At 40.2% G+C, this 22,948-nt stretch overlaps 7 protein-coding genes and 2 pseudogenes across 8 annotated transcripts; all 9 read right to left on the reverse strand.

Moving 5' to 3' along the window:
• Window positions 1–71: 71 nt before the first annotated feature.
• On the reverse strand, window positions 72–2,270 carry LOC135136362 (UDP-glycosyltransferase UGT5-like; annotated as a pseudogene).
• A 67-nt stretch (window positions 2,271–2,337) lies between these two features.
• LOC135136361 (UDP-glycosyltransferase UGT5-like) lies at window positions 2,338–4,426 on the reverse strand. The gene is made up of 3 exons (XM_064065598.1): window positions 4,014–4,426; window positions 2,928–3,960; window positions 2,338–2,870 (listed from the first exon to the last, which is right to left on the reverse strand). Exons 1-3 carry the CDS (start codon window positions 4,258–4,260, stop codon window positions 2,585–2,587), a joined length of 1,566 nt encoding a protein of 521 aa, XP_063921668.1. The 5' UTR covers window positions 4,261–4,426; the 3' UTR covers window positions 2,338–2,584.
• Window positions 4,427–5,633: 1,207 nt separating this feature from the next.
• Window positions 5,634–7,513, reverse strand: LOC135136360 (UDP-glycosyltransferase UGT5-like). Its single transcript, XM_064065597.1, has 3 exons — window positions 7,129–7,513; window positions 6,047–7,079; window positions 5,634–5,994 (listed from the first exon to the last, which is right to left on the reverse strand). Exons 1-3 carry the CDS (start codon window positions 7,373–7,375, stop codon window positions 5,709–5,711), a joined length of 1,566 nt encoding a protein of 521 aa, XP_063921667.1. The 5' UTR covers window positions 7,376–7,513; the 3' UTR covers window positions 5,634–5,708.
• LOC135136367 (UDP-glycosyltransferase UGT5-like) lies at window positions 7,513–9,275 on the reverse strand. Its single transcript, XM_064065603.1, has 4 exons — window positions 8,976–9,275; window positions 8,125–8,931; window positions 7,860–8,079; window positions 7,513–7,813 (listed from the first exon to the last, which is right to left on the reverse strand). The coding sequence occupies exons 1-4, from the start codon at window positions 9,217–9,219 to the stop codon at window positions 7,537–7,539; spliced, it is 1,548 nt and encodes a 515-aa protein (XP_063921673.1). The 5' UTR covers window positions 9,220–9,275; the 3' UTR covers window positions 7,513–7,536.
• Window positions 9,276–9,726: 451 nt separating this feature from the next.
• On the reverse strand, window positions 9,727–11,439 carry LOC135136368 (UDP-glycosyltransferase UGT5-like). Its single transcript, XM_064065604.1, has 3 exons — window positions 11,133–11,439; window positions 10,057–11,080; window positions 9,727–10,010 (listed from the first exon to the last, which is right to left on the reverse strand). The coding sequence occupies exons 1-3, from the start codon at window positions 11,368–11,370 to the stop codon at window positions 9,728–9,730; spliced, it is 1,545 nt and encodes a 514-aa protein (XP_063921674.1). The 5' UTR covers window positions 11,371–11,439; the 3' UTR covers window position 9,727.
• A 19-nt stretch (window positions 11,440–11,458) lies between these two features.
• LOC135136363 (UDP-glycosyltransferase UGT5-like) lies at window positions 11,459–13,192 on the reverse strand. The gene is made up of 3 exons (XM_064065599.1): window positions 12,884–13,192; window positions 11,813–12,839; window positions 11,459–11,764 (listed from the first exon to the last, which is right to left on the reverse strand). Exons 1-3 carry the CDS (start codon window positions 13,128–13,130, stop codon window positions 11,482–11,484), a joined length of 1,557 nt encoding a protein of 518 aa, XP_063921669.1. The 5' UTR covers window positions 13,131–13,192; the 3' UTR covers window positions 11,459–11,481.
• A 326-nt stretch (window positions 13,193–13,518) lies between these two features.
• LOC135136474 (UDP-glycosyltransferase UGT5-like) lies at window positions 13,519–15,606 on the reverse strand. Of its 2 annotated transcripts, XM_064065761.1 has the most exons (4): window positions 15,419–15,606; window positions 15,003–15,363; window positions 13,927–14,953; window positions 13,519–13,869 (listed from the first exon to the last, which is right to left on the reverse strand). In XM_064065761.1, exons 2-4 carry the CDS (start codon window positions 15,241–15,243, stop codon window positions 13,590–13,592), a joined length of 1,548 nt encoding a protein of 515 aa, XP_063921831.1. In that variant the 5' UTR covers window positions 15,244–15,363; window positions 15,419–15,606; the 3' UTR covers window positions 13,519–13,589. The 2 variants fall into 2 exon arrangements, with proteins under 2 accessions (XP_063921831.1, XP_063921830.1); XM_064065760.1 differs by having other exon boundaries at window positions 15,003–15,606.
• A 122-nt stretch (window positions 15,607–15,728) lies between these two features.
• LOC135136364 (UDP-glycosyltransferase UGT5-like) lies at window positions 15,729–17,537 on the reverse strand. Its single transcript, XM_064065600.1, has 2 exons — window positions 17,131–17,537; window positions 15,729–17,078 (listed from the first exon to the last, which is right to left on the reverse strand). The coding sequence occupies exons 1-2, from the start codon at window positions 17,372–17,374 to the stop codon at window positions 15,769–15,771; spliced, it is 1,554 nt and encodes a 517-aa protein (XP_063921670.1). The 5' UTR covers window positions 17,375–17,537; the 3' UTR covers window positions 15,729–15,768.
• Window positions 17,538–17,719: 182 nt separating this feature from the next.
• LOC135136054 (UDP-glycosyltransferase UGT5-like) lies at window positions 17,720–22,829 on the reverse strand (annotated as a pseudogene).
• Window positions 22,830–22,948: the final 119 nt, after the last annotated feature.

A 22,948-nucleotide genomic window follows, 5' to 3' on the forward strand; every position in this document is an offset into this window, starting at 1 on the left:
TCGCTTGCGCTCGGTGGCGGTACTTCATGGTACTTGCAGTTGCAGCTTATTGATCCATTGCCCACTAAGATTTCCAAGTACCAGTACAAAATTCAACACAAATCATCATTATAACTAGATAGTAAAGAAAAAGACAATTCAAGGGCATTTCCTCAAATGGTGTTTATTACAATTTTAGGTTTGTTTCAACTTTTTAGTCTTCCGTTTTTTGCAAATTTTTCTGCAAACCGCTCTGATCGAATAGTAAAAAATACATCCAATTACAGAATTAACTAAAATTAGAAAACCAAGTACATCCAGCAAATAATATTGGTACCACGGTAGATCAAGAGCGGCGACTCTCAGGTGTGGCGCTCCTTTATAACGAATAACGTACTCGATCCAATATATCGCTGTCTCCATTGGACTCACCTGCCTATCGTGGAAAATTTCAGACCTCTTTTTCGCGTTATTTCTATATCTATAAGAAAAATGACACTCATTTCCAGACCGTACTCATAAAAACAACATACTTCGAATTATTTAAAATTTCTTGAATAAGTTGTGTAAAACTTTCTTCAGTAATCTCATTGTACGGCAAAACAAGACCAAAACCGTTGTTCATGGCACTTTTGGCGTTTAATTTTTGATCACCAAATACAGGAATCGCCAAAATGGGTACCCCGTGGTAGATAGTCTCGGTAGTACTTAACAAACCTCCATGGGTGATAAAAAGTTTGACATTAGGATGTGCAAGGATGCTTTGTTGTGGCAACCATTTAGACAACTTAACATTGTCGGGTTGTCCAGGAAGAACATCCTCCTCCCATTTCCACAAAACTTGTTCCTTCAATTTCGAGAACGTCCTCAAAATCGCGTCCCGTTTCTCTGGAGGAAAATCAGCACTTTTCAAATTAGAACCCATGCTGAAATAGATGACACCGTCTTTCGCGTTGTCTAAAAATTCTTGCAAGTCTTGAGGGAGTTTCTTCGGGGGAGATACATGAAACCCGCCAACTTCTATCATGTTGGGTACGTATGGTACCGGCTGGTGGATGCTAGGGTGAGAGTTCATCAACACCAGTGACGCATTGTAAAGTACGTCAGAAAGTTCAGGTCCGTTCGGTATGTTCTTCTTAATGATGTCGTTCTCGACGGAGTACACAAACAAATTAAAAAATACTTCGGTGACTACATACAAAAGGCTATTCAAAAGTCGCTCACAAAACGTCATGGGAACCGAATAGTCTGTCGTTACCATCGGAATATAACTTGGTGGGGCAGGATTTCCGACGATCTTATTTAACCAAAAGTTTGCCCCCAGAGCACTTACAACTATCAAAGGTGCCCCAAAATGAGTCGCTAGTGCTTTCTCTGCATTGTTCATAAATTGTTCTACTAGAACAACATCAAATTTCTCGTCGGAGTGAATCAACTTTTCTCCTTTTCTCCTAATACCGGTGCCATCATCTTGCGCACCATCTGTCCCATGAAAACGCTTGTAATGAACGGGTTTGAGTCTGCCTGGTCGAACATGTTCATTTTCTGGTCTTTAATCATGTCTGTAATATTCGTGTCCTATAACAATGAAAAGCAACTGTTTAAACGTACCTTTCATGCTGTCTAAAACCCCTGTGACAACTACGTCTCTGTAAGTTCCTTTCGTTTTTGGTGGTTCCTTCTCGCCGAAGGAACTGATCACTGTGACATCGTGTCCTTTGTCGGCTAAGGTTTTCATTAAAGTACTACCGAGGAGGTAGTGGCTGCGGCCTGGTGCCGTAAAAACTCCCAAAATTTTTGCACAATGACCATTATGGCTTGTTAACAAAATTAGTATCACAGCAACTAGGCACTGCATTTTGTTTTGCAGTGAAATGAGTCGTCTAAAATTAATCTATAGGAGTGTTTTATCTAAAAGTGGTTAAGTTTCTGACTAACACGATTGTATGACAGTTTATCTTATGGAGTACTTTGTTTTCACTATTTTCATCATAAACTAAAGTGGGGTACGCGAACCCCTAGTAGTTCGCCAGTGACCGTAAGAGGGTTCGCCAAAAAATAATATCGATACTGATAGAATGTTGTATAATAGTAATAACAGTATATTCACGCGTGGAGGTGGCGTGCCTCAGTGCCAAGCCTTGGGCCGACTAGTACCGCTGAAAGAGAAACCCGTCTGGCCGACCTAGGCTTATGCGGACACATTCACGCCACCATGGGATGGCGCCTTCGATCGGGAGCGGCGGTGCTCGGGCGCCACCAGGAGAGGGAGCACCGGGGTTGCTCCAAAGCTGGGGACACGGATCTCGTGCTAGTCTGGTGAGCGCCCGCGGAAACAAGAAATCAAACGGAAGAAAATTGTTAACAGTAATCGGGTTTTTATTCCCTGCCACTAGTTACACGATTAAGATAATCTTACGGCTAAATATATACAAAAGAAACTTTAGAAAATAAAAAAAGAAAAAAACGCCCGGCACGGTCCTTCCTAGCAGAATCATTATAATCATAATTAAAAAAAAAAATCATTTTAAGTGTATTTCGTCTTTTTATTCTTGTGCCACATTAACTTTGATTTTGAAAAATTTATTGATTTTACAAAATCAATCTAATTTTGTTTTAGCTTTTTACTCTTACGTTTGTTGCATATTTTTCTACAAACCGCTCTAAACGAATTATACGAAACATATCCAGTTACCACACTAATTAAAACTAGAAAACCAATTACATCCAGCAGGTGATATTTGTACCATGGTAGATCAAGAGCTGCGACTCTCAGGTGTGGTGCTCCTCTATGCCGAATCACATACTCGATCCAGTAAATTGCAGTGTCCATCGGACTCACCTGCCTATCGTGGAAAGCTTCAGACCTCTGTTTCGCGCTATTTCTATATCTGCAACATAAATAAAAAAGACAATCATTTCCAAACGGTACTCATCAAGTGTCGTACTTCGGATTGTTTAAAATTTCTTGAATACTTTTCGTAAACCTATCCTCAGTAACCTCATTGTACGGTATCATAAGACCAAAGCCGTTGTTCATGGCACTTCTGGCGTTTAGTTTTTGATCACCAAATACGGGAATCGCCAAAATAGGCACCCCGTGGTAGACAGTCTCGGTAGTACTTGACAAACCTCCATGCGTGATAAAAAGTTTGACATTTGGATGTGCCAGAATGCTTTGTTGTGGCAACCATTTCGATAGCTTGACGTTCTTCGGTTGTCCAGGTAGAACATCCTCTTCCCATTTCCACAGAACTTTTTCTTTCAACTTCGAGAACGCCCTCAAAATCGCGTCCCTTTTCTCTGGTGGAAAATCGGCACTTTTCAAGTGAGAACCCATGCTAAAATAAATGACACCGTCTTTCGCGTTGTCTAAAAATTCTTGCAAGTCTTGAGGGAGTTTCTTTGGTGGTTGTACGTGAAACCCTCCAATATCGATCATGTTGGGTACGTACGGCACAGGTTGGTTTAAACTCGGGTGAGAGTTCATCAAAACAATTGAAGCATTGTAAAGTACGTCATTAATATCAGGTCCGTTCGGTATGTACTTTTTAATCGTCGCGTTCTCGTAAGGGTACACGTACCATTTGAAAAGTATTTCTGTTAGTAGAAACAAGAGACTGTTTTCAAGTCGCTCACAAAACGTCATGGGGATTGAATAGTCGGTAGAGATCATTGGAATGTACGACGCGGGAGAAGGATTCCCGACTAACGTGTTCACCCAATAGTTTGCCCACATAGAACTTACAACGATTAAAGGTGCTCCGAAATGAGTGGATAGTGCTTTCTCTGCATCATTCATAAATTGTTCTACAATCACAACATCGAATTTTTCGTTAGAGTGAATCAATTTTTGAACTTCCTTGTTCCCTAACCCGGGTTCCATTATTCGAGGCATCATACGCGCAAGGAACGCGGCTGCAGGCAGCGGGCTCATTTTCGCGTGTTCAAACATATTCACTTGTCCTCCAGCGATCAATTCTACAACAAACATGACTCACCCTAATTACAAGTACTTAAGTGTTAAGACGTACCGTTCATCTTTTTCATTATTTCTGTGACGACGATATCTCTGTACGTTCCTTTCGTTTTTGGTGGTTTCTTTTCTCCAAAGGAACTAATCAGGGTGACATCGTGTCCTTTCTCGGCTAATGCTTTCATTAAAGTACTACCAAGGATGTAGTGACTAGGTCCCGGTGAGGTAAAAACCCCCAAAATTTTTGCACAACTTCCATGGTGACTTATTAATAAAATTAGGAACACTGTGACAATGTTCTTCATTTTGCGGTTATAAATCGAATGCCGGTGATAATGGTCAATTGAACAATTAAGGTTCTGATTAACACGATTTTGTTATCATTTATCTCGTGAAGTACGCTGTTTGCTCTGTCTCATCATACTGTGAAAGATGAATACCAAAACGGAACTTTTTAGTGGGATCGAACAATCGCGCATGACGAGAAAATTCATATCGTTTCTTTTCGTAATTATTTCGTTGTCTAGGACGTGATCTCCAGTCATTACGTAATGACTAAATCAACACATTCACAGATTGAAGAGGACGTTTTCGGTGGTTCCTTCTCACCGAAGGAACTGCTGATCACGGTGACATCGTGTTCTTTCTAATTTTTTATCGAACAATTAAGTTTCTGTTAACAGAATTTTTATGACGTGAAGGAAATATTTGCCGTACTTCAGTCATAGTGGAAAGACAAGTACAACGCGTTACCGTTTCGCTGAAAATCAACAGTTGCGTCGTGTTATCTCGTAATTGATTTGTTATCTAATTAGACGTAATTTGTAGTTATTACGCAATGATTAATCAACACATTTTTTATAAAATTGTGTTTTTATTATCTCAGTACGTTCTGTACGGGGGTTTCAGGAGTTCCAAAACAAACACATTCGCGCCACCAGGGGTGGCGCCTTCAATCGGGAGCGACGGAGCTCGGGTGCCACCAGGGGAGGAAGCTCCGGAGTTGCAAAAAAAACTTTACAAAACAAAAAAAGAATAAAACGCCCGGCACGGTCCTTGCGTCCTGGACAGGCAGAGAGCCCAAAACGGTGTTTACGGTGGTTCCGATTAACACAATTTTTTGATAAATTATTTTTACTCTGTTTGGCGTGTTTTCATCATATTGAAACGATGAGTACTAATACGTAATTCTCGTAGTCAGACTCAACTATGGCGCATGACGAGAAAAGTCGTACTAAGAGCAGGCTATTTATCGTAGTAGTTTCGTTATCTAAGACGCGATCTGCATTATTACGCAATGAGTAAATCAAGACTTTATTAAATAATGATTGTGTTTTTATATTTATGTTTCTATTATTATTTATAATACGATTCTTATCGGTGTTCGGCTTATCATACGGGTACAAAATAGAAGTACAGGTTAAGCTAGAAAGTGGATATAATGATTTGGCATGAATTTCATAAAAGTAATTAACATTATCATTGTGACAATGAGTTTTATATAAGGTTACACAACATTGACTCACGGTGGCACCTTTACGCTCACAGATTGTTTTTTTTTGAAAATCAGTTTTATGGACAATCTTTCAATATTGCTTAATCTTGTGAAATATACCTTGTCACAATGATAGTGCTAATTACACTTGTAAAATTCGTGCAGAATCATTAAAAAAAATCATTTCAAGTGTATTTCGTCATTTTATTCTTGTGCCATATTAACACTGATTTTACAAGTCATGATCTTCACCTAATTTTAATTTTGTTTAACCTTTTTACTCTTACGTTTGTTGCATATTTTTCTACAGACCGCTCTGAATAAATAATAAGTAATATATCCAGTTGCCACACTAACTAAAACTAGGAAACTAACTACATCCAGCAAGTAATATTTGTACCAGGGTAGATCAAGAGCTGCGACTCTCAGGTGTGGTGCTCCTCTATGACGAATCACATACTCGATCCAGTAAATTGCAGTGTCCATTGGACTCACCTGCCTATCGTGGAAACTTTCAGACCTCTGTTTCGCGTTATTTCTATATCTGCAATAAAAACGACAGTCATTTCCAAAATGGTACTCATAAATTGTCGTACTTAGGATTGTTTAAAATTTCTTGAATACTTTGCGTAAACCTATCCTCAGTAACCTCATTGTACGGTAACATAAGACCAAACCCGTTGTTCATGGCACTTCTGGCGTTTAGTTTTTGATCACCAAAAACGGTAATCGCCAAAATGGGTACCCCGTGGTAGACAGTCTCGGTAGTACTTAACAAACCTCCATGCGTGATAAAAAGTTTGACATTAGGGTGTGCAAGGATGCTTTGTTGTGGCAACCATTTAGACAACTTAACATTGTCGGGTTGTCCAGGCAGAACATCCTCTTCCCATTTCCATAGAACTTTTTCTTTCAACTTCGAGAACGTCCTCAAAATTGCGTCCCTTTTCTCCGGCGGAAAATCAGCACTTTTCAAATTAGAACCCATGCTGAAATAGATAACACCGTCTTTCGCACCATCTAAAAATTCCTGCAAGTCTTCCGGGAGTTTCTTTGGGGGTGTTACATGAAACCCTCCTACTTCTATCATGTTGGGTACGTATGGTACCGGCTGGTGTATGCTCGGGTGGGAGTTCATCAACACTATTGAAGCATTGTAAAGCACGTCAGAAAGATCAGGCCCGTTCGGTATGTACTTTTTAATCACCTCGTTCTCGACAGGGTGCACAAACAAATTGAAAAACACCTCGGTGACTACATACAAAAGACTATTCAAAACACGCTGACAGAAGGTCATGGGAAACGAATAATCTGTCGTTACCAACGGAATATACGACAAGGGGGCAGGATTACCGACTAACGCATTTGACCAAACGTTTGCCCCCAGAGCACTCACAACCACCAAAGGCGCTCCAAAGTGAGTCGCCAGTGCTTTCTCTGCATTGTTCATAAATTGTTCCACTAGTACTACATCAAATTTTTCGTCAGAGTGAATCAATTTTTGGACTTTCTCGTCCCGTAGTGCTGCTCCCATCGCCTTGGACATCATATATCCCATGAAAACGGTTGTAATGAACGGGTTTGCGTCTGCTTGGTCGAACATATTCCTTTTCTGACCTTTCATCATTTCTGCAAAATTCGTGTTCTATTTAATTAAAAACTAGTTGTTTAAACGTACCTTTCATGTTGTCTAGAACCTCTGTGGTGACTATGTCTCGGTAAGTCCCTTTCGTTTTTGGTGGTTCTTTCTCGCCGAAGGAACTAATCACTGTGACATCGTGTCCTTTGTCGGCTAAAGCTTTCATCAGGGTACTACCAAGGAGGTAGTGGCTGCGTCCTGGGGCGGTGAAAACGCCCAAAATTTTCGCACAATCACCATTGTGGTTTGTTAATAAAATTAGTATCACTGCAATTAAGCACCTCATTTTGATCTACAATGAAATCATAGATAGGTATGATATATATAGGAGAGTGTTATCTGAAATTGGTTAAGTGATTATGCGATCCTTTATCTCGTGGAGTACTTTTATCTCTTTATTTTCATCTTATTGAAACGAAAGTCAGTTGTTCATCGTGTTGTAAATCTTTATTGGGCTTTTATTTTTACACGTTGCGAATTTCTACAACACAATTTTTTACAAACGAAAGCCACAATACAACACGTTAATAAAATTCCTAAGACGAGAACAGCAACAATGTCGAGAAGAATGTATTGGTACCACGGTAAATCAATCCCTGCTACCCTCAAATGTGCAGCACCTCTATGCCGAATCACGTATTCTATCCAATAAATGGCCGTTTCCATCGGTTTTCGAACCCGATCGTGAAAGTACTTCGATCGTGCTTTGGCAATCTCCTTGTACCTGAAACAACTTATTACCATTTGGGTGTCAAACCGTTTTGATTTACTTAGGGTTGTTCAAAAGTTCCACAATCGTCCGAGTTAGCGCCTCCTCGTTGACATCTTCAAACGACAAAGACAACCCAAACCCGAGATTAACAGCAATTTGTGCGTTCTGTTTCTGGTCTCCAAAGATAGGAATCGCTAGAACTGGTACTCCATGGTAGACAGTTTCCGTGGTACTTAGAAGACCGCCGTGGGTGATAAACAGTCGGATGTTGGGATGGGCTAAAACTTGACAATCGAGTGGTGGAAAAATGAATTGACACGTACCTAGAATGCTCGACTGAGGTAACCACTTTCCCAGTTTGACGTTGTCTGGTTTCCCCGGAAGCACGTCTTCCTCCCACTTCCAAATAACCTTTTGCTTCAATTTTGCAAAAGTTTTGAGAAAAGCGTCACGTTTTTCCAGTGGTAGTTCCGCGCTTTTTAGGTTTGAACCCATGCTGAAATAGATTACCCCGTTTGGAGCGTTGTCTAAGTACTCTTGTAAATCTTGAGGTAGTTGTTTGGGGGGTTTTATGTGAAAGCCACCGATTTCGATCATGTTGGGTACGAGTGGCACCGGCTGGTTGATACTGGGGTGAGAGTTGAGCAAAACTATCGATATGTTGTGTATAACTTGATCAAAGTCGTACTCCCCGGGTATATACTTCTTCATTAACTTGCTGTGTTTGGGGTACACGTACCAATTGAAACACACTTGTGTGTAAAGATGGGTGAAACTATTCGTCAATCGTTCCAAGAACGTCATTTGGCTACTATAGTCTGAAAAAATATCGGGTACATACGACGGCGGTGACGGATTCCCGACCAAAAGGTTTGACAAAGAGCAAGCTCCAACCGTACTAAACGAAACTAACGGAGCTTTAAAATGCGGCGCTAGAGCTTTAAGTGCGTGATTGAGTACTTCCGTTATTATCACCACGTCGAAGGTTTCTTTGGAATGGATCAGTTTTTGCACCTCTTTATGTTCCAGAGTCATTTCAGTCATTTTTTCCAAAAATGCTATCGAAGTTTGAAGCTTCTGAAAAACATTTGTGTCTGTTTGCTCGAACGTCCTCATGTTTTTCATTCCATCTAAAATTGGAAATGTACTTTGTGGTACCGCGGTACTGAATTACCTCTCATCCATTCAACGAATCCCGTGAGCACGATTGATCTAAGTGAACCATTTTTTGAGTCGGTTTTTTCTTCGTATGGACTGACAACGGTGACGTCGTGGCCTCTTTGAACTAGTTCTTGCACCAGAGGGACGTAGAGGTTGCGGTGACTGTTGACAGGGGGAGGAAACAGACCGAGAATTTTCGCACTGAGTACCACATTTAGCGAGATTGTGAGTATAGAAAGTGTTACGATAGTTGGCATGGTGTGCGGCGTCGACTCAACTATACTGACCAATTTATCAATTGTAGTTGTATAAGTAGAAGCTTGTTATGTTAAAATTAAATAATGTTATCGTAAACTATAAATTATAAAGATAAATTTATCTAGAAAATTGTAATTATTATAAAAACAATTATGTGATTACGTACCATATGAAACGAGTTTCATCGTCTAAGACGTCCTTGGACAGTAATAGCTGAAGGTTCGAGGTCAGATCAATTGGAGACCACTGATTATATTTGTGTATGCGTAGAATGCGTTGTGTGTCATCCATCCACGATCAAACACACGGAAACTAATAAATCGAACGTGATCAGATTTATATAGTTCTTTGAAAGAAAAAATTCGTAAAAACGACGCTATCTGTGGAAATCGTGATAGTGCGAATAATTTATTTTAGCAAATCATGGTAGTGAAACTATTTGAAAATTGATACACATTGATAAAAATGTTTGATAAGTAATAATAATAATAATAATAATCAACACGTTTAATTAGTTTTTACTTTATTCTTCAGTCTTTTAAACAATAGTGGACACATTCTTGTCAAAAGCACGTAAAACACTGTTCCACCTATCGCGGCGACTAAAACCACGAAACCAATAACATCCAACACGTGATATTTGTACCAGGGTAAATCAAGTGCCGCTACTCTCAAATGAGGGGCTCCTTTATGTCGAATAACGTAGTCAATCCAGTATAAAGCAGTCTCCATAGGCGTCTTCAACCGATCATGGAACAGCTTTGACTTAGCTTTAGCGTTATTCGAGTACCTACAACGCCCATTTAAACAAACATAAACAACCAATATTGACTTACTTCGGGTTATTCAACACTTCGTCCAAATTCTGGGCAAACGTTTCTTTATTGACCTCCTTGTAAGGCAAAGATAGACCATAACCGTCGTTCACCGCCAACTGGGCGTTCATTTTTTGATCACCATAGATGGGTATTGCCAAAACTGGCACCCCGAAATATATAGTTTCCGTGGTACTTAGCAGACCACCATGGGTAACAAAAAGCTTGACGTTCGGGTGTGCTAGAACATCTTGTTGTGGCAACCACTTTCCCACTTCTACATTTTTCGGCTTATTTGGTAGTTCTTCGTCCTCCCATTTCCACAACACTTTTTGTTTCAGTTTGGCGAAAGCGTTCAAAATCGCGTCGCGTTTGTCGGTGGGTAGATCCACGCTGCGCAAGTTTGAACCCATGCTGAAATAAATGGCACCTTCTGTGGCTCCATCTAGGAATGTCTGCAAGTCTTGTGGTAGTTTTTTGGGGGGTTTGATATGGAAACCACCTATTTCGACCATATTTGGGACGTGAGGAACGGGTTGGCTGAAGCTGTGGTGCGAGTTTAATAGTACTAGAGACGCGTTGTAAAGAAAGTCTTCTATGTGGGGGGCTCCGGGGATGTATTTTTGAACGGTTTGTTCGTTGTTTGGGTACACATAAGCGTGCATCATCACCACATTCAACAAATAGACTAAAGTATTGGTTACTCTTTGCAAGAACGTCATTTGAGACGAATAACTTAGACCGGCTGACGGGACGTAGGATGGTGGAGATGGGTTACCAACTAGGGAGTCAATCCAAAGGTTGCTGCCCGTGGAACTGAACACAATTTGGACTGCGTTGAAGTGCGACGCGAGAGCTTTTAAATCGTCAATGAGAAACTGTTCAACAATAACAGCGTCGAATTTCTCGTCGGAATGGATAAGTTCTTGCACGGGTGGTTCCTGTAGGGTTAAAGTACCGAGTTCCGATAACATAATCATCAGGAAAGGTAGGGAAATGAGGGGGTTTAGTTCACCGACGTCGAACATATTAACCTTCAGTTTTCCTGGAAAGATAGTGTGAATATATTGATTGTTGGTACCGGTTTGTCAAAGTACTCTCGAAAGTTTCACGAGTTTTTACTAGTACGATGTCTCTGTAGGACCCATTGGGGGGAGTTCTCTCACCGAAAGGACTGATGACCGTGACATCGTGGCCTTGTTCAGCTAAAGCACGCATTAAAGCACTACCAAGAAAGTAGTGACTTTTGCCGATGAATGGGAAAACACCTAGAATGCGCGCACTATGGGTTAGATAAGTGAACGAGGTTAGCACGATCAAGGTTATTATATTCATTGTATGTGAAAGCTGATACAATACTGACGCGTTTGATAGTCGCCACGTGTAATCTGAAGCCGATTTGGTGCGAAAAAAAACGAACTGATCACAGGTGTGAAATTGTATTTATCAACTACGTTTCAGTTTTGGGCTTTTTGATGGTACACACAATGAAATTAAAATTTTTGTAAGTTTACAAAACACGTACAAACTAAGTACTAGTGATAATACAATAAACAGTCCGACGTCTAGCAGCATGTATTTATACCACGGTAAGTCAACCCCGGCTACTTTTAAATGAGGGGCACCTTTATGACGAATTACGTACTCCACCCAGTAAACCGCGGTTTCCATTGGTCCGGTGAGTCGATCCTGGAAGATTTTTGAACATTCTTTGGCGTTTTTGGCGTATCTACAAAAAACACGGATTTCGAAATCTTCAATTTTACCTTATACTTACTTAGGGTTATTTAAAAGTTCGTCTAACTTCTGGGTTAAAGTAGTTTCCGAAATTTCGTGGTATTCTAGCAACAGGCCAAAACCTTCTTTAGTTATACGTTGCGCGTTCAATTTTTGGTCAGCCGCTACGGGTATAGCTAGAACGGGCACTCCATGGTAGATGGTTTCCGTGGTACTTAGAAGTCCGCCGTGAGTAATAAAAAGTCGGGTGTTCGGATGGGCTAAAATACCCGATTGGGGTAACCACTTGTCCACTTTGACGTTTTCGGGTTGCCCCGGCAGCACGTCCTCTTCCCACTTCCAAATAACCTTTTGCTTCAATTTCGCGAAAGTTTTAACGAAAGTGTCACGTTTTGCCATTGGTAGTTCCGCGCTTTTTAGGTTTGAACCCATGCTGAAATAGATTACCCCGTTTGGAGCGTTGTCTAAGTACTCTTGTAGATCTTGAGGTAGTTGTTTGGGGGGTTTTATATGAAAGCCACCGATTTCGATCACGTTCGGTACGATTGGCACCGGTTGGTTGATACTGGGGTGGGAGTTGAGCAAAACTAGCGATATGTTGTGTATAACTTGATCAAAGTCGTACTCCCCGGGTACATATTTTTTCATTAACTCCTTCTGTTGAGGGTACACGTACCAATTGAAACACACTTGTGTGTAAAGATGCATTAAGCTATTCGTTAATCGTTCCGGGAACGTCATTTTGCTACTATAGTCTGAAAATAGATCGGGTACATAGGACGGTGGTGCGGGGTTTCCGACTAGAAGGTTCGTGAAAGACGACAAACCAATGGTACTAAAAGAAACTAACGGAGCTTTGAAATGTGGCGCCAGGGCTTTATGTGCGTGCGTCAGCAGTTCTGTTATTATCACCACGTCGAACGTTTCTTTGGAATGGATCAATCTCTGCACGTTTCGATGTCCCAAAGTCATTTCAGACATTGTTTCCAAAAAAGTGAGCACAGTTTGAAGCTTCTGAAAAATATTGGTATCTGCTAAGTCAAACGTCCTCACGTGTTTCATTCCATCTAAAATTAGAAGATAGAATTTGTGGTACCGTGGTACTAATTACCTGTCATCCAATCGACGAACCCCGTGAGCACTATTGATCTAAGGGAGCCATTTTTTGAGTCGATTGTTTCTTCGTATGGACTGATCACGGTGACGTGGTGTCCTCTTTGCACTAGTTCTTGCACCAGAGGGGTGTACAGGTTCCGGTGACTGTTGATAGGGAGTGGAAACAGACCGAGGATTTTCGCACCGAGTACCACGTTTAGCGAGATTGCGACTATTGAGATTCCTAAAATAGTTTTTGGCATGGTGTGCGGCGTCTACTAGACTACACTGACAAATTTATCAGTTGCAGCTGCATAAGTACATAGAAACCAAACCTGTTGCGTTAAAAATATCTATATTTGATGCAGGCGCATAAATAAGTCCAAAGTTTAAGTAGTTCGTAATTGAAAAAGATTATGTTATCGTAAATTAAACTATGAAGGTACTTGTGGAGTTTCATTGTGTGTAAAGCTTGTATTTTAATAATTTTATCTAGAAAATTGCGGTTATGGAATAAATAATAAATTTCCTAGGATGTAGTGACCAGGAGCGTTCATCGGAAAGACGTCCAAAATTTTGGCAAACGACGACTAGTAGCAGAAGAGCTAAAAAGGTCTTCTTCTTGATAAGTGTATCATTATTATAAACTCATTTTGCATTAACACCTTTTATTCAAAATATAGTCAAATTACAAAAAATCTTTCAATATCACAAAAAATGGTTCACGAGCGTTTCACCTTCTTCTTTGATTTCGTACACAACGAAAATATTTTTTTGGTAATTTTGCAAAATACGTACGAACTAAATACTAGTGCTATCAAGATGAAGGCCCCGACGTCTAGTAGGAAGTATTTGTACCACGGTAAGTCCACTCCGGCTACTTTTAAATGAGGGGCACCTCCGTGACGAATTACGTACTCCACCCAGTAAACGGCGGTTTCCATGGGTCCGACGAGTCGATCATGGAAGAGTTCTGACCGTTTTTTGGCGTTCTGAGTGTACCTTTGAAAAAAATACGTAGGTAATTTAAAAATAGCCACGATTCTAATGTATACTTACTTAGGGTTGTTTAGAAGTTCATCTAACTTCTCTGTTAAAGTTTTTTCCGTAATTTCGTTGTATGCTTGGTAGAGACCAAAACCTTCGTTAACAATCCGTTGGGCGTTCAATTTTTGATCAGCTGCGATCGGTATCGCTAGGACGGGAACACCATGGTAAATAGTTTCCGTGGTACTTAGCAGACCACCATGGGTGATAAAAAGTTTGACATTAGGGTGTGCTAGAATCTCTTGTTGTGGCAACCACTTCCCCAATTTCACGTTCTTCGGCTGACCAGGAAGAACATCCTCTTCCCATTTCCACAAAATCTTCATCTTCATCTTCGCAAACGTGCTCAAAAACGCGTCACGTTTTTCTTGGGGTAGTTGCGAGCTTTGCAAATTTGACCCCATACTGAAATAAACGACGCCTTCTTTGGAATCGTCTAGAAACTTTTGCAAATCGTCTGGGAGTTTCTTGGTTGGTTGAACGTGAAACCCGCCAATGTCAATCATGTTGGGTACGTACGGTACGGGTTGATTAATACTCGAATGAGAGTTGAGTAAAACTATAGACGCGTTGTACAGAGTGTCGTAAAAAGGTGGACTTTTAGGAAAATACTTATTGTAGAATTTGGCCTGAATTGGAAAAGAACCCAGATGATATACAAGGGTGCTAAAAATGTTGAAAGCAGTGTTGGTCAATCTTTCACAGAACGTCATCTGACTAGAATAACTTAGAAAGACATCTGGGATGTAGGACGTCGGTGATGGGTTGGCCACCAACATGTTAACCCAAGTGTTGGCTCCAATCGTACTTAACAGAATCAAAGGAGCGTTAAAATGTGGAGCGAAACCCTTGTGGGCGTCGTTCATAAACTGTTCTACTATCACCACGTCGAACTTTTCGTCAGATTTCAACAAATTTTGCACGTTGGTGTGGTTCAACGTCATTTCTGTCATTTCACTAATCATGTTAAGGATAAACGGTACCATGAGGAAGACGTTTGTGTTTCCCATTTCGAACATGTTCATTTCTTTGCCACGCTCTGTTCAAATATTGTTAATTTCAAAATCAATAAAAAAACACTCACTTACTTTCGTTTTCTTCTCGAAATCCTGTGAGTTCGATTTGCTTGTAAGTACCTTTTTTGGGCAGATTTTTCTCAATGAAAGGTGTGATTATGGTTACGTCGTGCCCATGTTCCGCCAGACCTTTCATCAAAGAACTTCCGAGGATGTAGTGACTGCGGGCCGGCAGCGGAAACACCCCCAAAATTTTGGCACATTTTGAACTGTGGAATACCACGACTAGTGACAAAAGTGCAAAGATCTTCATTTTGTCACTATTGATAAAAAACTAAATCCAGGTAGACGATTCTGAAGTATTTATAAAAAAGTTTTTGTTATCTGTGATAGTGATTTTTGATAAGGAAGGCTTAGTCACAATACTGGTGTTCTACAAGGTAAGATAACAAGCATTACATAACATCGAATTAAATGCTTTGGTTTACTCGTCACAACGCGTACAAACTCTGTCGCACACTATAATTGTGATACTTAAAGTGGAATCTGCGAGGTCACTCACTAAAAATGATTATTCATGCAGCACTATCATCGATATTGTGCATGGTCACTTTTCCGGAAAATTATCGCTATTACACCGGTATTTCTAGCGTTGTCACTCACTTCAAGTGGATCCAGTTGCATCTGCAGCATGTCTTTGCATGAACGATTTGCAATTCGGGTTCTCCCACCAATTGTACCACGAACCATGAGATACGTCACGTTCAGCCAGAGTACACACTAAATAAAACACACCCATTGAATAACACATTTTATTCAAATAAAAATATTTAACAGATCAAGATCGTTTCAACTTCTGAACCTTTGGTTTCGAACATAACGAAAATATTGATTTCGTAATTTTGCAAAATACAAACAAACTAAATACTAGTGTTGCCAAAATGAACAGTCCGACGTCCACCAGCATATATTTGTACCACGGTAGATCCACACCTGCCACTTTTAAATGGGGGGCACCTCCATGACGAATTACGTACTCCACCCAGTAGACCGCGGTTTCCATGGGTCCTACGAGTCGGTCGTGGAAAAGCTTTGACCGTTGTTTAGCGTTGTTGGTGTACCTAGGATTATTTAATAGTTCGTTTATTTTTTGGGTTAGAGCCTTTTCAGAAATTTCTTTGTAGCCTAAAGCGAGACCAAACCCTTCGTTAACAATCCGATGAGAGTTTAATTTCTGGTCAGCCGCTACAGGTATGACCAGAACGGGAACTCCATGGTAAATCGTCTCCGTGGTACTTAGCAGACCACCATGCGTGATAAAAAGTTTGACATTTGGATGGGCTAGAATCTCTTGTTGTGGCAACCACTTCCCCAGTTTCACGTTTTTCGGCTGACCTGGAAGAGCATCCTCTTCCCACTTCCACAGAATCTTCAGCTTCAGTTTCGCAAAAGCGTTCAAAAAAGCGTCACGTTTCTCAGCCGGTAGTTCCGAGCTTCTCAAATTTGAACCCATACTGAAATAAATGACGCCTTCTTTGGACTCATCTAGGAACTTTTGCAAGTCTTGTGGTAGTTTCTTGGTGGTTTGTACGTGAAAACCACCAATGTCGATCATGTTGGGTACGTAGGGTACAGCTTGATTTAGACTGGGATGGGAGTTGAGCAAAACTATAGACGCGTTGTACAGAGTATCATAAAACGGTGGACTATTCGGGAAATAGCGACTATAGAGTTTAGCTTGTCCTGGGAAAGCAAACCAATGGTACAAAACGTGACTGTAAACCTGGAACGCTGTGTTGGTTAACCGTTGCCAGAACGTCATCTGACTGGAATAACTAAGCAAAGCGTCTGGTACGTACGCTGTAGGTGCTGGGTTAGCCACCAACATGTTAACCCAAATGTTAGCCCCAATCGTACTTAGCAGAATCAAAGGGGCATCGAAATGAGTGGCGAACCCTTTGTGCGCTTCATTCATAAACTGTTCCACTATGACAGCGTCAAACTTCTCCCCAGAATTTAGAAGATTTTGGACGTTGGTGTGATTGAGCGCCACTTCCGTCATTTCATGGAGAAGATTGAGGAAAAATGGGAGAAGTAGGAAAATGTTCTGGTCTTCCATTTCAAACATTTTCATTTCCTTGCGACGCACTATCAATTTTTTTAATTAAATAAATAAAATCATTGGAAGGGAAACAATTACCTTCGTGTGCTTCCTCGAATCCTGTTAATGCGATTTGTCGGTAAGAACCCTTTTTGGGGAGATCCTTCTCAATATAGGGTGTGATTATGGTGACATCGTGACCTTGTTCCGCCAGACCTCTCATCAACGAACTTCCTAGGCGGTGGTGACTGCGGGCCGGCATTGAAAACACCCCCAAAATTTTGGCACTGTTTGCATTGTGGAATGTGACGACTAGTGATACCAAGGCCAAAAAGATCTTCATCGTGACTTTATTAATAAAAGAATGCACCGAACCAGACAGTTCTGAACTATTTATATTTTATCGGTAACACCAATTTTTGATAAGGACGGTTTAGTTACAATGATTCACATACTGTGGTGTTAGATAACGCTCATTCAAATAAGATTCGTCAAGAATTGAAGTTAAACTGAATACGGAAGATGATAAAGTGTGACTGACTCGTCACAGTAAGGACGAACTCCAAACAAGTACTTATGTTATTATGTAATATTAGTACCAATATGGGTCAAGAGTAATTCGCAAGGTCATTCTCTGCGACGGTTTCATTCAATGATCTTAACTTTTTGGAATGATTTGACACAAAAATTATCTGAACAAGTAATACATTTATTCGAATTATGATAAGAAAAAAATGTTTGACAGATCACGAGTCTTTCATCTTCTGAACTTTTGATTTCGAACACAACGAAAATATTGTTTTTGTAATTTTATAAAATACATACAAACTAAATATCAGTGTTGTTAAAATAAACACTCCAACGTCTAGCAGCATGTATTTATACCACGGTAAGTCAACCCCGGCTACTTTTAAATGAGGGGCACCTCCGTGACGAATTACGTACTCCACCCAGTAAACCGCGGTTTCCATAGGTCCTACGAGTCGATCGTGGAAAAGTTTTGACCGTTTTTTTGTGTTTCTGGCGTACCTACAAAAAAATACGTACTTTGAAAGCAACCACATTAACATATACGTACCTAGGATTGTTCAAAAGTTCTCGTAACTTCTGTGTTAACGCTTCTTCTGAAATTTCTTTATAGTCGACACAGAGTCCAAAACCGTCGTTAACTATGCGTCGTGCGTTCAATCTCTGGTCGGCTGCTATAGGTACAGCCAGAACTGGTACTCCATGGTAGATGGTTTCCGTGGTACTCAACAAACCACCATGGGTGACGAAAACTTTGACATTTGGGTGTGCTAGAATGTCTTGTTGTGGCAACCACTTCCCCAACTTCACGTTCTTCGGTTGACCAGGAAGAACATCCTCTTCCCACTTCCACAAAATCTTCATCTTCGTTTTGGAAAAAGTGTTCAAAAAGGCTTCAAGTTTTTTGGGTGGTAGTTCCGAGCTTCGAAAATTTGAACCCAAACTGAAATAAATGACGCCTTCTTTGGAACCATCTAGAAACTTTTGCAAGTCTTGTGGTAGTTTCTTGCTTGGTTGTATGTGAAAACCGCCAATGTCGATCATGTTGGGTACATATGGCACAGGGTGACTCGTACTAAAGTGGGAGTTGAGGAAAACTATAGACGCGTTGTACAGAGCACCATAAAAGGGTACACCATTCGGAAAATACCTATCATATATTTTCGCTTGTTTCGGAAAACCGTACAAATGGAATAAAAGGTAGCTGAACACGTTGTAGGCAGTGTTGGTCAATCTTTCACTGAACGTCATCTGGCTAGAGAAACTAAGCAAAGCTTCTGGTACGTAAGAAGTGGGTGCTGGGTTAGCCACTAACATGTTGACCCAAATATTGGCCCCGATGGTACTTAACAGAATCATAGGGGCGTCGAAATGTGTAGCGAAACCTTTATGGGCGTCATTCATAAACTGTTCTATTATTACCACATCGAACTTTTCGCCAGATTTTAGGAACTTTTGGACGGTGGTACATTTGAGTGTATGTTCTGTTATTGCAGTGATCCAATCAAGCACAAAAGTGATGAAGATAATGGGGTTCATATCATCCATGTCAAACATTTTCATTTCGTTGCGGCGCCCTGTTCCAACTTTTGTTAAATTTCAATTCAAACAACAAAGAAATACTTACTTTCATGTTCTTCTGCCACTTCTGTCAGCTCTATTTGTTTGTAGGAACCATTTTTGGGGAGATTTTTCTCCACGAAAGGCGCGATTATTGTTACTTCGTGACCACGTTCCGCCAGGCCTTTCATTAACGAATTGCCTAGGATATAGTGACTGCGAGCCGGCACTGGAAACACCCCCAGAATCTTGGCACATTTAGAATCATGGAATATAATCACCAATAATAAAAATGGAAAAATAGTCTTCATTGTATGTGTTGACTCTCGTTGAAGATTACAGCGACTGTGTGATATTTTTATTTAAACTAACGAGTGGTCAAGGTGACGGATGTTTAGAATCGTAACGCGTTTATTTTTTTAATGGAAAATTATTAATGTTTTTATTACGAGCGTAAGCGAAATGTAGTCGAATCCGTCTGCCGACCCTCTACTTTTACGTTTTCTCGACCTTTCCGTCTGTCTGTCCGTCTGCCGTCCCGCCAATAATGTGATGACGTCACCTCATTGTGTATAGTAAAACGCTTTTAAATTGTATGAAATAACATAGTCGAACACATGTAGTTGAGTTTTTACCTTTGGAAAAAAAATCAAAATTATAAAACTTTTTGCAATTTAATTTTGAGTCTGCCAAACCGAATACTTTGACGTTTTAAAGCTATTGTAAGCATTATCAACATATATTTGCTTATCCCTTTCAAAAAATTGATGACGTTAATCAACATATATTTGCTTATCCCTTTCAAAAAATTGATGACGTCACCTCGAAATTTTGCCGAATAAATTGTACCCAAAAGGTGAAGAGTTTTTACTTGTGATTTATCACCGGATTCATATTTTTTAGATTAGCTTAGACAGGTGGCTCCAACAAATTAATAAATTTTCCCAGAAAATTTTCGAAATCTAGTACTGTTATTTTTTAATTTCCATTTCACACAAATAAAATAGGCCACTGAAATGGAGAACGGAGGTGGTTAGGGTTAAATGTAGCTTTTCTCTAGTTCTATGAGCAAGCGGTAGCCCCGCCCACCCACCCTTGTTTTTCTTATCAGATATATCATTTACCAAAATTAGTCTTATCTTAACAAGAATTAGGCCCACCCACCCGCCCTCTATTTTCTTACAGGGTATGTCGTCTGCAACAGTCAGTCTTATCCGACCAAGTACTAGCCCCACCCACCCACCCTTTGTTTTCTTAGAGGGTATGTCATTTAAAAAAATCAGTCTTATGTTAGCAAGTACTAGTAAGGAACTAATAGAACGTAGGCTATTACAAAAAAGCGTTAATCGTATTTTTTGTTTACTACTTATTTGTTATAACGTTGATTTCTTATTTCTGAAGAACAAAATGAGGGAAAGGGTGGGTGGGCGGGGCCAAGTTTAACTTTTCCATATAGAATCCTTTATAAGCAACCAATAGCCCCACCCACTCACCCCCTCTTCATTCCAGTGATATACTCTTAATATTGTTCAGTCAGTTGTACTATTTATTTGTTATAACATTTATTTCTTATTTCTGAAGAACAAAATGAGAGAACGGGTGGGTGGGCGGGGCTAAGTTTAACTTTTCCACATAGAATCTTTTATAAGCAACCAATAGCCCCACCCACCCACCCCCTCTTCAATCTAGTCATTATTCTTAATATTGTTCAGTCAGTTGTACTATTTATTTGTTATAACATTTATTTCTTATTTCTGAAGAACAAAATAAGAGAACGGGTGGGTGGGCGGGGCTAAGTTTGACTTTGTCCTACAGAATGTTTTATAAGCAAGCAATAGCCCCGTCCACTCACCCCCTCTTCATTCCTGTGATTATTCTTAATATTGTTCAGTCATTTACTAATATTAATCTTGTCTAAACAAACACAAGCTCTCCTCACCCGCTCTGTATTTTCGTGGAGGGTATGTCGTTAGCAAAAATCAATCTTATATTAGCAAGTACTAGCCCCACCCGCCCACCCTTTATTTTCTTGGAGGGTATGTCGTCTGCCAAAATCAATCTTATCTTGGCCAATATTAGCCCCGCCCACACACGCTGTTCTCATTCTAACGATTTTATCTCTCTTCAATAGAGATCGACCTTTTATTCGGACTAGACAAAATGAATCACTAAAATGGAGGCAGGGTGGGTGGGTGGAGTGAATTATATATTCTTTTGTAAAATGAGAATGTTAACTAATAGGACTTAGGCTGTTAAAAAAGCGTTAATTTTTTTGTTGTACTACTTAGTTGCTATAGTATTTATTTCTTATTTCTGAAGAACCAAATGGAGAACGGGTGGGTGGGCGGGGCTAAGTTTAACTTTTCCAAATAGAATCTTTTATAAGCAAGCAATAGCCTCGCCCACCCACCCCTCTCTTCATTTAAGTGTTTACGAGCTAAGTTTAACTTAGTCCTACAGAATGTTTTATAAGCAAGAAAGAGCTCCACCCACCCACCCACTCTTCATTCCAGTGATTAAACTTAATATTGTTCAGTAATTTACCAAAATCAATCATAAATACTAGTTATGCTCACCCAAAATTGTCTAAACTAAAAACTCAACTTGAGCAAGCTCCACGCGAACTATTTTGCGAAAGTTTTGAGAAAAGCGTTACGTTTTGCCACTGGTAGTTCTGCGCGTTTTAGGTTTGAACCCATGCTGAAATAGATTACCCCATTTGTAGCGTTATCTAAGTACTCTTGTAGATCTTGAGGTAGTTGTTTGGGGGGTTTTATGTGAAAGCCACCGATTTCGATCACATTCGGTACGATTGGCACCGGTTGGTTGATACTGGGGTGGGAGTTAAGCAAAACTAGCGATATGTTGCGTATAACTTGATCAAAGTCGTACTCCCCGGGTACATATTTTTTCATTAACTCCTTCTGTTGAGGGTACACGTACCAATTGAAACACACTTGTGTGTAAAGATGCATTAAGCTATTCGTTAATCGTTCCAGGACGTCATTTTGCTACTATAGTCTGAAAATAGATCGACTACATAGGACGGTGGTGCGGGGTTCCCGACTAGAAGGTTCGTAAAAGACGACGCACCAATGGTACTAAAAGAAACTAACGGAGCTTTGAAATACGGCGCCAGGGCTTTGTGTGTGTGCGTCAGCAGTTCGGTTATTATCACCACGTCGAACGTTTCTTTGGAATAGATCAATCTCTGCACGTTTGGATGTTCCAAAGTCATTTCAGACATTGTTTCCAAAAATGTGAACACAGTTTGAAGCTTCTGAAAAATATTGGTATCTGCTAAGTCAAACGTCCTCACGTTTTTCATTCCATCTAAAATTATAGAAGAAAGAATTTGTGGTACCGTGGTACTAGTTACCTGTCATCCATTCGACGAACCCCGTGAGCACTATTGATCTAAGTGAACCATTTCTTGAGTCGGTTGTTTCTTCGTATGGACTGATGACGGTGACGTCGTGTCCTCTTTGTACCAGTTCTTGTACTAGAGGGGTGTACAGGTTCCGGTGACTGTTGATGGGGAGTGGAAAAAGACCGAGGATTTTCGCACCGAGTACCACGTTTAGCGAGAATGCGACTATTGAGATTCCTAAAATAGTTTTTGGCATGGTGTGCGGCGTCTACTAGACTACACTGACAAATTTATCAGTTGCAGCTGCATAAGTACATAGAAACCAAACCTGTTGCGTTAAAAATATCTATATTTGATGCAGGCGCATAAATAAGTCCAAAGTTTAAGTAGTTCGTAATTGAAAAAGATTATGTTATCGTAAATTAAACTATGAAGGTACTTGTGGAGTTTCATTGTGTG

The sequence above is a fragment of the Zophobas morio genome, unplaced genomic scaffold (assembly GCF_036711695.1).
Source record: "Zophobas morio isolate AGI-343-1 ecotype UQ-CSIRO unplaced genomic scaffold, CSIRO_AGI_Zmor_V1 ptg000026l, whole genome shotgun sequence".
In the NCBI taxonomy this organism is placed as follows: domain Eukaryota; kingdom Metazoa; phylum Arthropoda; class Insecta; order Coleoptera; family Tenebrionidae; genus Zophobas; species Zophobas morio.